This window comes from Urtica dioica, chromosome 6 (genome assembly GCF_054948205.1).
Source record: "Urtica dioica subsp. dioica isolate 48M chromosome 6, U.dioica_male_clone48M_v1_H2, whole genome shotgun sequence".
Taxonomy (NCBI): domain Eukaryota; kingdom Viridiplantae; phylum Streptophyta; class Magnoliopsida; order Rosales; family Urticaceae; genus Urtica; species Urtica dioica.
In genome coordinates this window covers 41,874,610-41,894,784 of record NC_142761.1, presented here as the reverse complement: position 1 = coordinate 41,894,784, position 20,175 = coordinate 41,874,610, and the positions used below count along the sequence as shown (strand labels likewise).

At 35.6% G+C, this 20,175-nt stretch overlaps 2 protein-coding genes and 1 long non-coding RNA gene across 3 annotated transcripts; 1 reads left to right on the top strand and 2 right to left on the bottom strand.

The window, feature by feature from the left end:
* Nucleotides 1–2,586: 2,586 nt before the first annotated feature.
* On the top strand, nt 2,587–4,327 carry LOC149394274 (phloretin 4'-O-glucosyltransferase-like). Its single transcript, XM_089616301.1, has one exon. The coding sequence runs from the start codon at nt 2,676–2,678 to the stop codon at nt 4,038–4,040; it is 1,365 nt and encodes a 454-aa protein (XP_089472427.1). The 5' UTR covers nt 2,587–2,675; the 3' UTR covers nt 4,041–4,327.
* Nucleotides 4,328–4,794: 467 nt separating this feature from the next.
* LOC149394273 (uncharacterized) lies at nt 4,795–12,720 on the bottom strand. Its single transcript, XR_016299870.1, has 3 exons — nt 12,662–12,720; nt 5,487–5,617; nt 4,795–4,988 (listed from the first exon to the last, which is right to left on the bottom strand). It is a non-coding gene; the product is annotated as an uncharacterized LOC149394273 (long non-coding RNA).
* A 1,612-nt stretch (nt 12,721–14,332) lies between these two features.
* Nucleotides 14,333–16,793, bottom strand: LOC149394272 (uncharacterized). The gene is made up of 2 exons (XM_089617721.1): nt 16,292–16,793; nt 14,333–15,370 (listed from the first exon to the last, which is right to left on the bottom strand). Exons 1-2 carry the CDS (start codon nt 16,784–16,786, stop codon nt 14,468–14,470), a joined length of 1,398 nt encoding a protein of 465 aa, XP_089473847.1. The 5' UTR covers nt 16,787–16,793; the 3' UTR covers nt 14,333–14,467.
* Nucleotides 16,794–20,175: the final 3,382 nt, after the last annotated feature.

Below are 20,175 nucleotides of genomic sequence, written 5' to 3'. Positions count from 1 at the left end.
AACCATATTTGACCTCTGATAATAGAAGGAAAAACAAAATCATATTTGACCTAGTTTTTGGTGAGCATAAATGATGATTGGGAAGCGAATTTTCTTATTACTCATTTACCAACTATATATACATAATTACTTAACTAACTACCTGTACCAAGTCAGCAATTATTTACAGGTGAACTTGGTCGACTAGTCAAAGTAAGCTAATAATAAAATGGAACAAACAACTAAAACAGTGTAGCTAACAGTTAAAATACAGCGAGCTAATTACTTAAGCTCTAAGGTAACTCAATTTTCAATGCTCCCCCTCAAAATGGACTATAAATGTCTATGAGAGACATTTTAGACAGTTTGAACTCTCCATTCTGAAGGTGATCAGGCACAAATTGACAATATATGAACTGCTGGTTCAACTGAGGATCTAGATACATTTGTCTGTTTCTTTGACTTCCAAGCTAGAAAGTACAAAAATTTGGGTAGTGGAATCAGATGAAGTAAAAAATAAGTATAATCTTGGTTGAGGTTTGAGGCTTAATTAGCAAGTGTCTAGCTGATTTTCCCACCTTGCACTCAATTGTGCAGATTATCTCCATCAAGGAAGTCCCGTTATTTGTTACCATCTGAAAAATGAAAAAAATAAATAAATAAAAATAAACCATTTTTCCTTCCAAGCATTTGTCCCAGTAGCCATTTACACACGTGACATGACTGAGATCTCTATTTAAGCACCGTTTAGTGCGATTTTAGTGTTTTTATAATTTTTTTTACTTGTTATGTTAGTTTCTTCAAAATTAATGCAAGTATATAGGGAATATAAATAATTAGCTAATTAGCCAACATAGACTTGAACGTTTGCTAACTAGCCAATATTTGATAAGTTTTTGATAAATAGTCAACGATAGATAACATTAGATGAGCTTAAATAGTTATTAACATGCAATAAAAAAAGCATATAAATAGTCAATATTATAACTGCTCGAATTAATAATTACTTTAAGACTTAAGTAATAATATATAATGACGCTGGGCAGGAAGTGAGATAAAATATTTCTCTCAATTTACGTGTGTAAATAATGGGTCATGACTATTTATAAAAAACTTACAAAAGAGACTGACTAAATGACAAAACGTAGATGTAAATATGAGTATATAACTAATAATAAAATTTAAACTTTACCATGAAAAATAAAGAATAAAAGATTATTCAAACTTTAGATATAAAAAAAAATGAAGAGAAGTATAACATGTGAAATTCAAATACACTTGCAACTTTTATAGTTTAGTTCAATGTATGTATTGATGATTATATATACCACTTAAAGACCATTTTAATTTGGGTTATTAAGTTATATAGCCACATGGATATAGTGGATTGAGATATAGTCCACCTTTGATTAATTTATTGTAAATAGCCAAGTAAACTTATTAACAGATTAATAAAAACCTTATTTAACACAACCAAACATATATTTTAGGTAGTTAATAGGCTGCCACGTATGCAAGTTGGCTATTTACAAATTATTTACCAAAGGTTGGCTAATTTACAATTCTTATAGCTTAGATGGCTTACGTAGCCAATTTTTTGTTATAATTTTACAATTAGGCAGAGAATTTAGTGCAATGCAAATATAAGGTAATGAATAATGGGATCCCTGGTAGGAAAAAAATGGGACTGCAATTCTCGCGGAAAATAATTACCGAAATTCTCAGTACCATTTTTATTGTTCCGAGCATCTCATTTCCTATAAAATATAGATTAGACCAAAAGATATCATTTTTCGAGCTTCAGATCGTTTTTTTTTTCGGGTTTCACACAAGTAGTTATCGATAGAGACTCGTGTTCAAGAAAATGTATGGATGCAGTGGGAAGAAAATGATTCCCTTCATCCCATGACCTCCACCATGGTCATTGAAGGATTATTAAATAGAGTGCGACGGAAAAAACAAGAGCCAATTTTAGACGTCTCAATTTCAATATCACTTATATTAATGTCGGATCAGAGAGTCTTTGGTTTGATCATGATAATTTCGTTGGTGTTTATATCCCTTTTTTTTTCTTTTTTTTTTTACATTGTAAAGTATGAGTTTTATGCCCATAAGCGAATGTTTGTAATATCAAAATGAATTGAAATGAAATATGGATAACCTGATTCGATGATAAACCCTTGCTGTAGAGGACAGAAGGGTCGAAGGTCAAAAGAATTTCCTAATCAATATCATGGAGTACATATAGGACTTAAGAGTTTAATAAGAGTCTCTCAAAACTGATTCAATATAATTTTATATTACAAGTGAACTACATCTCTAAGTACCTAAAATTTTCGGTAGGTTTGAGATCCCTCATTTCCACGTTGTCGTTACTATAATAGCTAGCACTAAACAAAACGAAGATCTCAAACATGTGGGTTTTGATTCTTTCGGTAAGCACAAACGTAGTCTACTATATAAAATCCAAACGTCATTTACGAAATCGTCAGAGCACACGTCACCTACTCAGACACAATATTTACAAACAACTATATATATATATATTTATCCCAAACCCAATAGGTCCACATATTATAAACCACACACGTCCAATACTGGCAATACACACTATATATTTTTACAAGATTATATCGTATATCCATCAAAGCATCACAAAACATTCTCCGAAGACCATTACACTCACGCGCCGCCACATGGCACCGCCGCCGCGCGTTCTCGTAGTCTCCTTCGGAATCCACGGCATGGTGAACCCCTCCCTCCGCCTCGCCGAGCGCCTCGCCGCCGCCGGAGCTGACGTCACCTTCTCCACCACCATCTCCTCCCACCGCACCATCGTCCAGCCACGCGCCGCCGGAGTCACCGCCGGCGTCACCTTCGCCCCGTTCTCCGACGGGCACGACTCCGGCTACAAGTTCCTATCCGGCGGGGACGGGAAGCGCTACGACTCCGAGATCCGCTCCCGCGGGTCCCGCGCGGTGGCCGAGCTCATCTCGGAGGCCAAGCTCGCCGGAAAACCCTTCTCGTGCGTGGTCTACACTCCGGTGGTGACGTGGGCCGCCGGCGCGGCGGAGGAGCTCGGCACTCCGGCGGTCCTCCTGTGGGTCCAGGCCGCCACGGTCTTCGACGTCATCCACGCGTACTTCCACGGCTACGAAGACCTCATCGACGAGTGTTTCGCCGGAAAAGACTACGACAAGGTCTTGACCGAGCTCGAGCCCCTCGGCCTCCCCGTCGACCTCTCCGTCCGGGACCTCCCGGATTTCATGGACGCCTCGAGCTCGCAAGCCCACTATTCGAAATACTTTCGAGAGGATTTCAGCCGATTCGCGGTTGACCAGCACCGTCCTGATCGGACGGTGCTAGTCAACACGTTTGACTCGCTCGAGCCCGAGGCTCTGCGGTGCATGAGGAGCAAGAGAGTGAGGCTGATCGGGATCGGCCCGCTGGCGGATCCTCCGCGGGCGGGTCCACCGGACCACGCGATGGAGTGGCTGAGGGAAAGGGAAAAGGGTTCGGTGGTTTACGTGTCGTTCGGGAGTTTGTCGGTTCTGGCGGAGAAGCAGACGGATGAGGTGGCGAGGGCGTTGGTGGAATTCGGGCGGCCCTTCGTGTGGGTGGTGAGAGGGGAGATGCCACGTCAGCGGTGGGTCGATGAGGTGGCGGGGTTGGGGGTGATCGTGCCGTGGTGCGACCAGGTGGCGGTTTTGGAGAGCGGTGCGATCGGGTGTTTCGTGACGCACTGCGGGTGGAATTCGACGCTGGAGAGCCTGGCCGCGGGGGTGCCTATGGTGGGCTTCCCGCAGCGGATCGACCAGCTCACCAACGCCAAGCTGGCGGAGGACTATTGGAAGGTCGGGGTGAGGGTGCACGCGGAGGATGGGACGGGGGTCGCTGAGGGGGACGAGATCAAGAGGTGTCTCGAGTCGGTGTTCGGCGTGGAAGAGTTTTCGCGTAACGCGGAAAAATGGAAGGGTTTGGCCCGCGAGGCTCTACTCGAAGGCGGGTCTTCCCCGGCCAATCTTAAAGAATTTTTGAGCCAAGTGGCTCGTGGTCTCTGAAGAAATGGATATCCGAGTTTGTGCGGATATCTGTTTTCTCAGCGTCCTGACGCGCCCAGACTCTTTGAGTCTGAGCGGGTCAGGATGATGACAATAGGGTTTGTGGTTGATGTGTAAGTAAATTTCTCTTGTTTATAATATGATTGTAGAGAGAAATTGTTGGTGATGGCTTATTTCACTCATTGCATGCAAGTGAGAGTGTGACTATAGGCTTTAAATATTATGATATTTTAAGTAACATTTGAGTTTTCATAGTTATTGCCCTTTGGTTGCAATTTGCAAGGACATCTCTCAGTGTCGCTTTCCTTTCTGTTTCGGGTTCTAATCTCAATCTTCAAAAAAAAAAAAAAAATCATGATTTTGGCAACTTATCTTAACAAGCTGAGTCTATATGTTTGCATCTATATGTAATACCAAAAAAAAAAAAAAAAAAAAAAAAAAAAAAAAAAAAAAAAAAAACAAACTATGAATTAAAGGTATGTTTAGAGACCCTGAAAATGCAAGGAAATATTTGAAGGAAAATGAAAATAATAGATGTCACGAGCCGCGACGTTGGTCAAGTCGTATATCATATAATCACAACATCATACATAATATCAAACAGATTATAAAATAAATAAACATCATAACCATAGATACTTATATTAAACATAATTAAAGTACGATAATACATAAGTACAAAAGTGGTTATATGAAAATCCCGGGGAATTTTTCGTTTTTCGTTTCTGAACCTTGAGTCTTATAACGACTCTTATATATATACAAGCTCCTTGTTTTACGTATATATACATGGGATAGTTTAGGAGCGTAGATTACAGAAGGGGTTCAACAAAATACGATTATACAATAGGTTGATCCCGGGTGAGTTCCCATTAGCCCATAGGTCAAGAGATAGACGTCCGGCCTTCGTCTTCGGATTCTTCATTCACATCGCCGCCTTGCCCTTCTCTACATTACTAAGGGTCATAAAACTATGAGTCGATTGACTCAGTAAGTGGGAGTCTAACTTAGAAAGAAAAGCAACTTATGTCATGTGATATCATGTGACGTGCAAACAAGCACATAAGAATGCATGATGCAAATATAACTAGTTCTAGAGCATGACTAATGTGTGCACACTCTAACTAGTACTTATCGTCCGCAAGGCTACACACATCCCCCGTGTGACGACCCAACTTTTCGGACCGTCTTACTTATCTTACTTTTTAAAACTTAAGAAAAGTTGAGGTCAATTTTTTTTAAAACATAACTTAAAATATAAAGTTTGAAAACTCATAACCTAAAAATAAATTTTCATTTTAAACTTGATGAACGAAACAACCAAAAAGTCGAAGTTGCATAATCGAAAATTAAAACCCAAAAATACCATTGTAAATAAATATCATAAATAAAGTCGTAACCTTTAACGGAATCGAAAAACATAACTAAAACCATGAAAAATAAAACATTGGGTTTGGATTATTGAAAAACTGAAAGCAAGCGGAAGTCTTTTATTTTCGAAAACGGCAACCATAACCCAACCCTCTCGCCATCGTCGCCGCTGATCCACCCTTTTCACTTGCTCATAGGTTGTTTACCTACAACACGAACGAATATACTGTGAAACCCCGAATCTTAACCTTAAAAAAAAATTTGATTTTGTTTGTGTGGGAAAACCCTTATTTGAGTTATATGGCTTGGTGTTATGTATGTTTTCTTTTTCTCTAATTGTTGTGCTGACTTCAAATTTAAGTTCGGGAGATGATTTCTCTACGACATAAATTTGAATCTCATAATTTTTTTTATCATGATTTATAAAAAAAAACTGTATATATGTATATGTATAATATTGTTGATATATGTAATTCTAGTATAAGCTAGTATGTTCAGTTTATACATTTATTATATGTATAAATATATATATATATATATATATATATATATATATATATCACGTGTTTACCTTTTATATTTAGATTTTTGGTTACTCTATATATATTATGTCAACGTAAGGAATTCAAAAAGAGAAAACAAAAAATAGCAAGTTTTGTGGTTAATAAATGGCTTTGATTATGCCATAATGGAATATGATCTTTTTTCCAATTGAGATTGATATGGCACGTTAGAAATTGTTTCAAAGCTCTTTTCTCTTCAAATCATATGACACACACATTCAAAATTTCTTTTCTCTCATCCTCTTCCTCAGACACTTTACGAATTCTCTTTTTCTTCTTCTATCAAGAAAAAAAAAAAAAAAAAACCCTAGTCACCATATTATAGTTTCTACTACTCTATTTTGAAAGCCTTAGGACTATTTTTTCCAACAAGGTTTTCACAACTCTCAAGGTATTTTCGAAAATATTTATCTCTCATTGTTTTTGGTATTTTCTTTTCAGTAATTATGTTTATTTCTAAAGAATTCTAAAGTAAATACGTTTTGATTTCATCACATTTCAGGGCAGTAAGGAAATGTGTTTGTTTTAAATAGCTACGAATTTTATTTTGAGCCAATAATTTTAAATATGAACTTTTCAGATGTTATTGATACATGTTTAAAATTTCATGATTTTTGGATAAACCGTTTTTATTCTAAAAATATTTTACCATCGGTGCGCATATAGTTGTACATGGATTCAATCAGCAAGGTCTTGTTTTTTTTTAAAATAACTAGAAGATGTATTTTGGAATGATATTTTTATACAAGATACTTTTATATGTTTATATTATATGATAAAATTTTGATGAGTTTTTAATTACCAGAACTATTTCTAAACTGAAATTTTGGACCAGTGCGCAGATAGGTTCTAGAAGTTTTTTTAAAGCGTCTTTTTACATTTTATGCTTTTAATTTAGTTATGTTATTTAGAATCCGAATTTGGTAACACCACTGAAGATGAAAACGTTCATTTATTTATTCTCTAGCTTCTGTAATTTTTTCAGAATTGTTTTTTCCAGAAAACGTTTTTCCCCGATACTTTAGGATTAAGGGTATTTTGGTCTTTTCATGTCCATTTTTCATTTCTGGAATTCTTTTTCCAGCAGCCTTGTATGTTTTTTTTTAAGAGTACCAGAGATAGTTAGTGATAAGCTTTATTTTTTTTTTCTTTCGTTTAGGTCCCGAACCAAATACGTTTTCCGATCGTTCGATAGTTTAAAGTCGCACGTTTCCGAAACAAGGTGAGAATAATCTCACTACAATACGGATTAGCTTAAAATTAATTACGATGAGTGTGTGATCTGATTTGGTTAATATGTGTTATATGATTGATTGTGTGATATTTCTTATGTGCGTGTATATGTTATTGAGTGATTTGTGATTATTATGTCATGTTTGGTTATGATGAGTTTATGTATGAGTTTAGTACAACTTTGGCATAACATGTTCTAATTATTAGCATGTTTTATTTATGTTTATGTCATATGTCATCTTTGTATGTAACGCAAATAATCAAGTGATAAGATAAGTTGAGAGTCGTACCGTCTCGAGCTACGGAGGTATTAAGAGAATTCTCTCGAGCCGACCTACGGGCTCATAAAGGGAGTTTTCTCATATGATATGTTTATTAGATGGTGCGAATTATGGGAGGTCGCAGCCCCGTAGTTCGTTTCCAAAGTGTACACTGAAATTGGTACGACTACTCTAGGGGCACCCCGAATAAAATATGATAATATTTATGATACGAAAGACCATGACACCGTTAGAACTAAAACACTAATTAATCGGTCATGCATAGCATTACTCATCTCTTTTTGTGAGTCATAGTTATTCTCGCTGAGCGTTAGCTCACATTATGTGTATTCGTCCGTATTGTAGGTAAGCAACAAATGAACAAGTGAGGAGGGTGGATCAACGGCGTTCGATGGCTAAGGGGTTGGGTTGTGGTTCCGCTCACTTATTTAAAAGACTTCCGCTACGAAATTTTCTAAACACTCGGTTCGAGATTTTTATGCTTAAGATACTTTCCAAGTTTAATTAGTTTTGCAAAACTGAAGTTGAATTCTTATGGTTTTATTTCCGTTGAATATCCCAATCATCTACTTTAGTTTGGAATTCCGAATTAATTATTTCTCTTATATTCATCAAATATTTTTGTAAAATTTCAAATGTTGGTTATTGTCAAATATTGTTTTATTTTAAAGTCCAAACTTTATAAATATATGAAACGATGTTTAAAAAACAAAAATTTATCCACTATTTTTTTTTTCTAAGTAAAAGAATTAAGCTTAGTATGACGGTCCGAAAAGTCGGGTTGTCACATATACATAGGTGAGCTAACGCTCAGCGAGAACAACTATACTCACAAAACAAGAGCAATAAATATGCATAAACAGATATTGGTATTTCACTTGCTAAATGGTGACACATGATATCAAAAAGTAAAGTCTGACATATTTTAATTCGGGGTCCCCTAGAGTAGTCGTACCAATTTCAGTGTACACTTTGGTAACGAACTATAGGGCTGCAACCTCCCATAGAACGTCCCATCTGTCTGATAAACTTGTGAGGAAATTCTCTAGGTGAGTCCTTGATTCGGCTCGAGAAGATCCTCTAGTTACCTCCTTGGATCGAGGCGGTACGACCCTCTAATTTACTTGCTAAACTTATTACTTGATTACGTCAAATGCAAGAATAACATAAGTTATTGACATACTTGATAACATGCTTAGAATAAGAACATATTGTAGATAACATGCCTAAGTGAATCATAACATATCATCATATCACACATATCAAAACAATCAAACATATAAAGTCACATAACACAACTAAAACAGATCGTATAGTCGCTAATTTTATTTTCGAACAAATCCGTGTTGTAGTGAGATTATTCTCACCTGGATAACGGAGGTTACGATCGTAGACCGTCGAACGAATTGGACGCTCTAAAAGGCTTGGGACCTAATCGGGAAAGACTATCGGGATCAGCTGAGAAAAGGATTCAAGACATATTTTTGGTTCTGAAAATTTCCAGAAACGACTTTCAACGTGAAATGACCAAAATACCCTTGGCTATTAGGGTTTCGGTGAAAACTAAAACTCTGATAAAACTTCTGTAAAAAAATTCCAGTACGTATAAAACATAATTTTGATCACTTTTTGTAAAGGCACCACGGCCAAAATCATTTTTAACTATTTATTAAAAAATAAAAGAAGTGCTAAAATCTAACTTTAAAATTTTTGCCAAAAACTGTCTGCGCACCGTTTTTAAAATAATAATAAAATATTCCGTATTTCATATTTCGATTAAGAAATTAGATAGAATACATTTAACCCTAATTTTTTAAAAAAGAATCAACGCAAAACCACAATTTTTGAATCCATAGTAAACGTTTAAAGTCTGAAAATTGGAAATAGGTCAAAGCTTTGAAACTGGTCTGCCCAGCGATTTGAAAATAATCATAAAATATTCTGTATTAACTGAAAATATTTTCCGATTCAGTATTTAGATAGAAGACATGTAAAGCTAGTTTTTTCCAAAAAGAATCGATTAAAAAAACGATTTTTGAAACCACGATAAGCTTTTTAAGAAACGACTTTCAAAAGACAAAATCCTAGAAATCAAAGAAGAACAACCTAAAGAGAATACCTTGATGATTGAAGAGAGAAACTCGATTTTCAAGTTAGAGTCTGAAAGATGGTAGATTTTGTTTTGGAATTGGGTGGCTAGGGTTTTTATTTTATGTGGTTGAAGAGAAAAAAAAAAAGATAGAGGGGAAAAAATAAATGAGTTGTTTGACAAAACCCTAATCTAAACATACAAACATATATATAAGTAAACCTACGGAATAAAAGCTAAAAGAAACCCACGCATACCACATATATATATATATATATATATATATATATATATATATATATATATATATATATATATATATATATTCTATACAAAAACAAAAGAAACCTACGCATCTGTAGGTGAGATTATCGAATAAATCATATTATCATAATATATATATATATATATATATATTATATAGCAAAGCTAAATAGTATCTTCTACAGTATGATATATATATATATATATATATATATATATATATATTCACATGCATTAATATCACACGTACATGTTATTCATGTACATATATATACATATATATATATATATATATATATTTACTTATACATATATTTATTTACATAACGTACACAAATATATATACATTTATTTTAAAATATGGCTATAATTTATGGTTTATAATATATATATATATATATATATATATATATATATATATATATATCTTTATATTTTGAATTTAAAAACCCCAAAAAAATAAAATAAAAAAACTTCTAATAACTAAATATTATTTTGGGGTTTGACACCCCGCTATAACCTTTGGAATGACAAGAGACCAGCCTTAGACTTCGAGCAGCAGTCGTCCGGAGGCCTAAGAGTTTTATCGCTTGCTTGGAATCCACTAGTGGTACCGTCTTCCTTGTGACATCGACGCGTGTCGAGCTTTTCCAGCAATGAGCTCTCGATTCGCGATTACCGTCCCACTGCGGCACGGGGCACTCAACGGCCTCCGCTTGAGTCTCCAGTTGGAAATGAGCTCGCGTTTTGTGAAGCAGTCCCATTGCAACACGGGGCACTCGGTGAGCCTCCGCCTGGGTACTCAGCGCCATCCGGACCGGTATAGTCTTCGACACAAGTCAATGACTTGTAGGTACCACCGACAGCAGTTCATTATGATTTGGGTACTTTGCAGCACTCGGAGCACACACCTATGCTACTTACAGGAGAGCGACTCGGGTTAAACCCCGAAATACTTATCATTTCCCTTTGAAGCTCGTTAATGTTTCAAGTTGAAGACTCGGGACGTGACTCCCGGTACTTCTACCCTCGATTCGAATTCGAGAGTTGATCACTGCTCTCCTGTCTCCCCCGTTCTAACGGGTCAAGCGCAAAACTAAGGGATAGTTATATCACGTAGCAGAGGCTGGGTTTCACAAATCTATGTTTGAACTTATCGGACAGACCCGAGCCAAGTTTTCAAGAAAAGCGGCCGAAGCCTTAATCTTTGAGATTATTCGTTTTTAAGGCTTTCATCTACTCTTGTTTACTATCACGTAAAATGCGCGTAAACATGATTATTCCATTTCTAAAAAGTTGACTTAGGTCTCCACACTTATCCGGAATAGTTCAATGAAAAACTTGCTGACTTCCGGAGTTGCCTGGCTTCACACGCTTCTTGAGACTATCTGACACGTCCTGGAGTGTCAAGAGAACTAGAATCCGAAGTTGAGACTTCGTTAGTTATTTGATTCGGAAATGTTGAAGAGATTAAGGTTCGTTGTCGGGATTCGTTGAGAGTTGGTTCGGGGTTCGAGAATTTAATTTATTACTTTCCCAGTCTTTAAAAAATTAACATTATTTAAGACCCGTACGCTTTCGTACCGAAGAAATAGTACGAAATAAAATTCCAACAATTTATTTTTAACGAGTTTTAAATAATAAATAATCCGAATAATTATACAAACCGAGAATTCCAAAATAATTAACTGAAATTAAATTCTCGAACGTCTAAAAAATAATTCACAATTATTTAAAATAATATCCAAATAATTAGATCCACGATCTAACTCAAGAGTTCTAAACGCTACAAAGTGATTAACAACTCACGAGTTAGATCGGGATACACTCTTTCTGAACTTTCTATTTTCCGGCTTCGATTCTTTCGATTACGCCGATTTTTGCTTGTCCCGACTCGATCTGTGAATAAGCTGCTAAATTCAAAAACGAGCATCGAGTCTAAATATAATACCAAATTCAGACTCGAACCCTAACATCCAAATTCTCGATCTCTCATTGAGACCTGAGAGATTCCCGAAACTCCGACAAAAAAGACAAACCATAATCCTCAATCAAACCAAGAAATTCCAAACCGAAATCGACAACCAAACAATGTTACACAAACCAAAAACCAAATTCTCAGATTCGGTGTACACATCTCGTTGGGCCGAGTTTCAAAAGAGCGAGTAGTTCGACTCAAATTCCAACTGAAACCAACCCGAAACATAAACAACCCAATTCCAATTCCAGCCAAACAGATCATAATAATCAACAATCCAACATTTCACAATCAAATCTCATATCCAATACACACAGAAAAACAGCCTCGGTCCGAGAGAAAAACACGAGACAACTTGTTAAACCAAATCATCACCGAACTGAAATCCAATCCAACATTACTGAAACTCAAAATCGACGACAACAACAACGATTTCAGACACAAAGCATACGAGACTAACAGAAGAAATTTTATCACAAATCCAACTTCCAACACACGGCCGACACAGAAATTCAACACCAGCCTTCATAAAAAAAATCCGAAATCCATCATTGTTTCAACATGAACCGAGTATAAAATCACTCCACAACCATCAAACAATTCTCAGAATCAAAAAGCCCTAATTTCCAAATCCATAAACCCTAGCTTCATCAAATCGGCCAAAAAACAAGAACAACTCACAAATCAATTCCAATTTATAATTCCAAATACTAAACAACATAGCACGAGCATCATCAACATCAACAGCATATCAATTTCACGAAAATCCTCAACAAAATACAAAACCCCCGATTCTCGGAACCCTAAATCCAAAAATCAATTCGAGGAAAAAGATTCCTCACCTTGCTTCGTGAAATCGAACTCTTCGGCGCTCTCTCTCTCTCGTTCTCCAGCGTCTTTTCTCGGCGGCTCGCGGCGTTAGTCTTTCTCAGCCGGAGCGCGCGCGCGGTGGAGCTCGGTGGCTTGAAACGTCGCGCGAGGAAGGTAAGCGAGGAAGAAGAAGAAGAAGAAGAAGAGCGAAGATGGAGGAGATTAGTGATGATGGGGTGTGGTTGTTGTTGTTGTTGTTGTTGTTGTTCGTTGTTTTTTTTTTCTTTTTTTTTTCTTCTGTTCGTTTAGAGAAGGGAAAATAACACATTTATACCCCTGTGTTTTAGTGAAATGTCGAGTTTAACCTTCGGTTTTCAAAAATGTCGAGTTCATACCATCTGTTTAACTAAAATGACAAAATTATACCCTCTGTTTAACTAAAATGACGAAATTATACCCTCTGTTTAACTAAAATGACGAAATTATACCCTCTGTTTAACTAAAATGACGAAATTATACCATGAAATAGACAACAGTGTCACGAATATTCTTTTTATTGAATTTTCATTAACGTTGACTATTATATTTATATATAAACACCAATTATCTTTATTCATTCGCGCCATATATGTAATTTATTTAAAAACTAAAAAATAAACAACCGTCTCTTAATCGTGAAGAACACAGAAATAGGCAAAGGGGTAAACATCGATAGTTGATAGTCATCAAAATCGCATATTCAAACAGAGAATCCAGGATTTAGAGTTACAATTCGAACAAAAAATGAAGTCATTTCTTAGGAGGTATGAGTTTTATTATTTAATTTCAATTTAAGGCTATTTTTATTTCAAAATTGAGAATTTGGAAGTTAGGGCACTGATTTAGATTTGATTTGGTTTTTCTTATATAAGAGTTAATATCAATGAAAGAGAGATTTGTGACGCTGTTATTCATTTCAGGGTATAATTTTGTCATTTTAGTTAAACAGAGGGTATAATTTCGTCATTTTAGTTAAACAGAGGGTATGAACTCAACATTTTCTAAACCCGAGGGTTAAACTCGACATTTCACTAAAACACATGGTATAAATGTGTTATTTTCCCAATAAAGAAATGAATTGGTATTTATACGGACAAGTTTCCATAATTGCTCATTTAAATCCTTCTTTTCTCTCACACGCTCGAACAGACCCCACTTTCAAAATTTCTTTCAAATGGGTCCTGAAAATTGTTACATAATTATTTAATTAAATCCATAACCGAACGGATTTTAATTATACGATTCGAACCGAGAATTTATCGTTCGATCTTGATTAATTCAAATATATTCAAGGTTTCTCGGAAATAATTCTCGTTCTTGAGAATTTATTTATTAAATTAGATTCCATAATATTTATTCTGAAAATTAATTTATTATTCGAGACGAACTCGATAAATCTTTTATTTATTCCGAGATTTTTCATTACCTTAAAATATTTTAAATTAATTCGATAAACTAATAGGACCATAATTCACTTAAGAATTTATTTGTAACAACGGAAGCTCATTAATTAAACTTGAATTTACAAGTCAAGTTATTAAAAAAGTTTATACTTTACATAGAAAATATAGTAAGAATTTGAAAAACGTGGACTCCACATGTAGAAATTTGAATAATCATATTTTCCACTCAATTTTCAACTTTAGTCTCAATCAGGCTTCTCATCTAACTCATACGTACAACACTTTGAATAACTTGAATAAAATAAATAAAACACAACTAAAACCAATGTAAAGAAGTTAATTAAGTTGAAACTAAACTCAACAAGGCAACACGTACTATCCAACATGAATATAATATTACAAATAATTTAGCCACTCTTCTTCTGAAATCAACGGCGGAGTTTGATCGTGTTGTTCAGGAAAACATGCACGACCATCCCTCCATTCCAATTCAGAAGCTTTCTTTAGGCAATACCTCATGTACTCTGATTTCTCAGACGATCCTTTGTATTCCTTGCACTTGTCCAACTTACGCTCCAACACCGCGATCTTCCTTTGCTGCTTCGCCTTCTTTCTTTCCAGCTCCGTCGGGATTTCGCTCTCTAGTCTGTGCACCTGAAAACCCAAGAATGCATCCACAAGCCTCTCGAACTGCCTATGAGCTGCCCCAAGTTTCATACCAGCGAGTTTCAGGAAGCTCAAATGATAATACCATTCTCGAAGAAGCTCATTGGTTATGTCCTTCACCATAGTCTCGCTCATTCTTTTAACCACTTGACACAGAATGAAAAGCACGAAGCCTTTGAACTCCTCAGAGTGATCCCCATAGAATATATCTCCGTGACGCTGCAACAACGTTTTGAGTACATCGGCCAGAGAGTGAGGTATGAAGTAGCCTTTCACTTTGACCAACTTTAACCCCAAATCGCTAGGTTTCAGTTCCAAGGGAGATATTAAATAGAAATCATTCTTTAGCTTGCCAAAGAAATGGGTGAATTCGTCACGTGTGAAGCGAGAAAGCCGTAGAGTGTCATCGATCTCTTCGTCACTCAAGAGCGTAGACGATTTCCCTTTGTCGTTAGATGATCTAGTGTTTTCCCATTTGTAATATTTTTTGAGCTCTTCTTTCACCCAGATCGGTGTTAGTTTGTCTAGTAGATCCTTCAATGTCAGCGTTGTCGATTCTTCTTCCTTGCAAGTTTCTTTCCTGAGGGCCTTCAGCTTGACACCTTCAAGCTCTCCCCACAACGCACGCAAAATCTAACAACATCGAAACACAATGGGTATGGTAATCCTTTTAAAATTTAAACAGTGTTAGATCTAGGCAGGGACGAAGCCAGAATATAAATTAGGGGGGGCTAATTTGCAACAAAAAGTTCAGGGGGGGCTGATTTGTAAATTTTGAGGGTAAAAAAATGTAAAAATAAATGAAAAACTGGGTAAAAAGTGCAAAAAAAATTTTTTGAGAGGGGGCTATAGCCCCCCGGCCACCACTTGGCTTCGTGCCTAGATCTAGGTATATATGAACTTTCAAAATTTCTTTTTCCTTTCTTCTTACCCACTCAATCATAAAAACATATTTTTTGAACATATCATGTTTCAATGATCGATAGATAATATTTTTTTTCCTGTAAAAGGTCTTTATTAAAAAAATTTAAAAAAAATCTGTCCATATTTATATAATAATGAATATAGAAAATTAGAAAAACAGTCAACTTAAACGTTTGACATTGCTAAATAGCCAACGTTTGGTAAATCTTAGGTAAATAGCCACTTTTAGACGTAAATCTTATGTAAATAGCGAACGTTTAGTATATGAAAGTGATTATTTACATAAGATTTACGTCTGAAAGTGGATATTTAACAATGTCAAACGTTTAAGTTAGTTATTTTTGTAATAGACCATAATGAATATCTATTTTATTTATTAAATAGAAAAAATTACATTTAAAATATAAACAATAATACCTAAAGGTTTGGTTTAGTGGTCAGGTCTTTTAATTATTTTGAAGAGGTCATGGGTTCATCTCCACACTAATTAGACGTAAACATTTATAGTGTGTCTAGTTCCCCAAATATTGCACGGTCAGACTAAATTTATCAAACACTAAATGTCATTACTATAAACAATTCAACAAAGTTGTATATAGTAAACATTAATGGAGGTAATAAGTGAATCACCTTCGAAATTAGGCAGTGAACATGAGCAAAATATTTGCACTCCTTGCAATAGTAAATGCGAATCCTTGGATCCCTTTCAGTCTCACAAACATCACAGTAATACTCTCCAGAGTCGTCTTCAATGAGCGAGTCACGAAGAGTGAGAGGGTGGATATGACACTCGTCCTTAACTTTGGATGGCAAGGGACCGCAAAGCAAGTGGAGTTTGAAATTGCAATACAAGCATTTCAGTATCGACGACACAGCACCGTGTTTGAACTCCTTCAGAATATTAGCGTCCCCGATAAGATCAGGTCGATTACAATAAGCATCATAGCCGTCGCAGCGATCGATATCATTCTCTCCACCAAGAGTTCTCTCGACGAAGCAAAGCTTGTTGTGCTCATGCTCTTCACACGTAATGATATTCTTCACAGTGAGGTGGCATTTCCAGCACAACTCAAAATCACAGTGATTGCACTTGAGCTTGAAGTTGCACAAGCTTTCCTTTTTCATCTCGCAGATTCTGCAGCTCAAGTTCTCTACGGTGACAACGAATGAAAGAGTGTGGTTGTCGTGAGCAGTGATGGAGCCAGCTAAGGCCCGGGGGGGGCTTAGCCCCCCCCCCCCCCCCCCTCAATTTTTTTTTTTTGCACTTTTTGCCCATTTTTAAAAAAAATTACATTTTTTTCCCTTGAAAATTTATACTTTTGGCCCAATTTTTATAAATTTTTTACAATCAAGCCCCCCCTGAATATTTTTTTTCAAATTAGCCCCCCCTGATGGGCTTTTCTGGCTCCGTCACTGGTCGTGAGGGTGAAGAAGATGCTGCGAAGTTTCCAGTGGAGACTCGGCGCAATGTTTATCCAAGAAGTAGTCACAGTGATCACATCCATAAGCCTCGCCTGAAATCACGGACTCACAAGCCACGCATTTCACTGCCTTACTTTCCGAGACAACAACAATCTGCTGAGACAGAGGATGTGGATGGCTCGAGTGTTGGAGGCCTTGTTCAGACCCTACCGATGACATCATCATCACCATCGTTGCGCATTCCAAGTCCATTGAGAGATCGCATATGTAGCCCATGTAAAACGGAGAATAATCTTTGAAGTCTTTGAGACAAACTGTACATGACCCGGACACAGACCCGAACAAGTGAAAAGGGTGAGAAGGATGAAAAGAGTGGTTGATCTCAAGAGGCAAATCGCCGCATGATTTATGGATGTAACATTTGCATATTTCATTGCAGACGTAGAAAGGAGCCACCACCGGTTTTTTGCATAATTCGCATCTTCTATTTTCATTCAACTTTTCATCTCTCAGGCACAGAGGATCCTTGTGCAATGAGGATCTCTCTGAAACTGGAATATTGAACAACCAAAAGTGGATGTCCGGATATAATGAGTAAAAAACTTAAAAATATAAAATACAAAAAATATTGAAGGGTCAAACAGTAACCACACCACAAGTTTAAAGACCTCTAGTTCGTCCCTATGTAGCCAATATGAAAAAAAAAAAAAAATACGCAATCAATTTTTTTTATTTTTTTTTTATATATATTTGCATGAAGATAATTTAAAAGATCTTCGTGCAAAGTACATCGTATAATCCACCTATTTGTATTTGTAGTCTCCAATTCTGCTTCTCTTGAATTTGTAAAGATAAACATTATTTAATTTTATGACGTATAATTAAGAGGTCTATATATATATATATATAATATTGATGACAGTGACGGAGCCAGAAAAGCCCATCAGGGGGGGCTAATTTGAAAAACAAATTTCAGGGGGGGCTTGATTGTAAAAAAGTTATAAAAATTGGGCCAAAAGTATAAATATTCAAGGGAAAAAAATGTAAGTTTTTTTAAAATGGGGAAAAAGTGCAAAAAAAAAAAATTGAGGGGGGGCTTAAGCCCCCCCTGGGCCTTAGCCAGCTCCGTCACTGGTTGATGATATACACGGCAGTATATAATGTCTATAATTTAAAGATAAGCACTCCATGAATAACATATTTTACTAAATGAATGTGGTGAAAATGAAAACTTACCATAGGTTGCCATAGCAGCACAACAGCAAGATATCAAACCAGAGAGAGAGAGAGAGAGAGAGAGAGAGAGAGAGAGAGAGAGAGAGAGAGAGAGAGAGAGAGAGAGAGAGAGAGAGAGAGAGAGAGAGAGCAATCAAAGCAAACGAAAGAAATGAAAAAGAAGAGAAGGATTAAGTTGAAAATAATTTCTCGGATATAAGAGGCAAGAAACTTTGGTTCCACGTTTTGGAAAGAATTTGCATTTTCTGTTTTCAAGTTTAGAATGGCAACCAGATACTTCTCATGGGAGAAAAGCACCGTGCCAGCTATATCACTTTGTTTAACGAATAAAACAAGAAAATCCTGGAGAATCCTAAGCTATTAAGCTTTTGGAACCAAGAAACAGATCAATCCGTTTCAAATATAAACAAGAATATGGTACACAACTTGACCTTAATTAGTCCAATGCAGTTAAGGTTAAAGTTAACCTTATTTTTTCTTTCCTAGAGGCCTTAAAAATAAAAAAAAAATAAAAAAATAAAAAAAATCGGGCAATTAGGAAAAAATTGGTCAAATTTAACTTAACAGTTATAAATTAACCGGTCATAAATCGGTAATATTGATGACAATAAGCCCCGATGCATGAATTCTATATCCACCAAAAATTATTTATTATTGAAAAGTTGTTTTTATTTTATTAATCATAGGATATTCCAAATATATATATATATATATATATATATATATATATATATATCCTAACTCCGCTTGGAACTCGAAAAATACGAGGGAAAGTGAAAATACAAGAGAAAATGAAAATATGAGGGAGAATAAGAGAGAAAATTAAAATTTTAAGTTGTAATTGGAAGTTATGAAAAATAGAGGAGAAAATTGAAGGGAAAGTGAAAAAGATACACAGAAATTGGTCTCCTACATAAACAAATTTGGAGAGATTATCATTTTTCATCCGATTTTTTCCGAAAAATGGAATCCCCACTTTAGTTATACATTTTTCCTTCCATTTCCCTCTTTTTTTCCATCATATTTTTCTTCCATCAAAACAACAAAAGAAAAATATGATGATTTTTTTTTCTCTCCTAGTTTTCGGATTCCAAATGGACCTTAATGATCAACTGAATATTAAAATTTGGAATAATTCCTAGCCGTTAGTCCATGCCACGTCCACGTCAGTATATATATGGAAATGCAAATTGCTCAGAAGGCAGTCCCATTGGAATACTTTGATATAATAATAAAATATGGGTATTGAGAAATGCAAGATGTTGAGAATAGTGAGATTGAAGACTTGGAAGAAGAAGCATTTTCTGTTTTCAAGTTTAGAATCGCAACCAGACTTGTAATGGGAGAAAAGCACTACCGTGCCAGCTGTATCACTCTGTTTGACGTATAAAACAAGAAAATCCTGAAGAATCCTAAATTGGTAGTTAACTCAAAAAGTTTTTGTTTTCTATTTTCTAATTTTTGTAGTTGTACTGAAAAATTATTTTGCATGCAAAATAATTTTTCAAAAAGCTGTTTGGTACAGTTTTCATTTTTGTTTTGAGAAATTGAAAAAACTGTTGGGTATAATTTTCATTTTTTGTTTTTGAAGGAGAATGAGGAGAGAATAGAATAATTTTTTTTTACAAAACACATTTTATTTGTTTTCAGTTTTCTTTACTCTTTTACAAAACAACTTCAAAAAATTTTGAAATTTTTTTTCCGAAAAATTAAACCAAACGCAACTTTCACTTTTTGTTTTCCATTTTTTTATCTCAAAAAGTCAAAAACACTTTTTGGAATGAAAACCAAACACAATAAGCTTTTGGAATACTTGTTGTTATGGCCAAGAAGCATGATTAATCAAAATATCACAT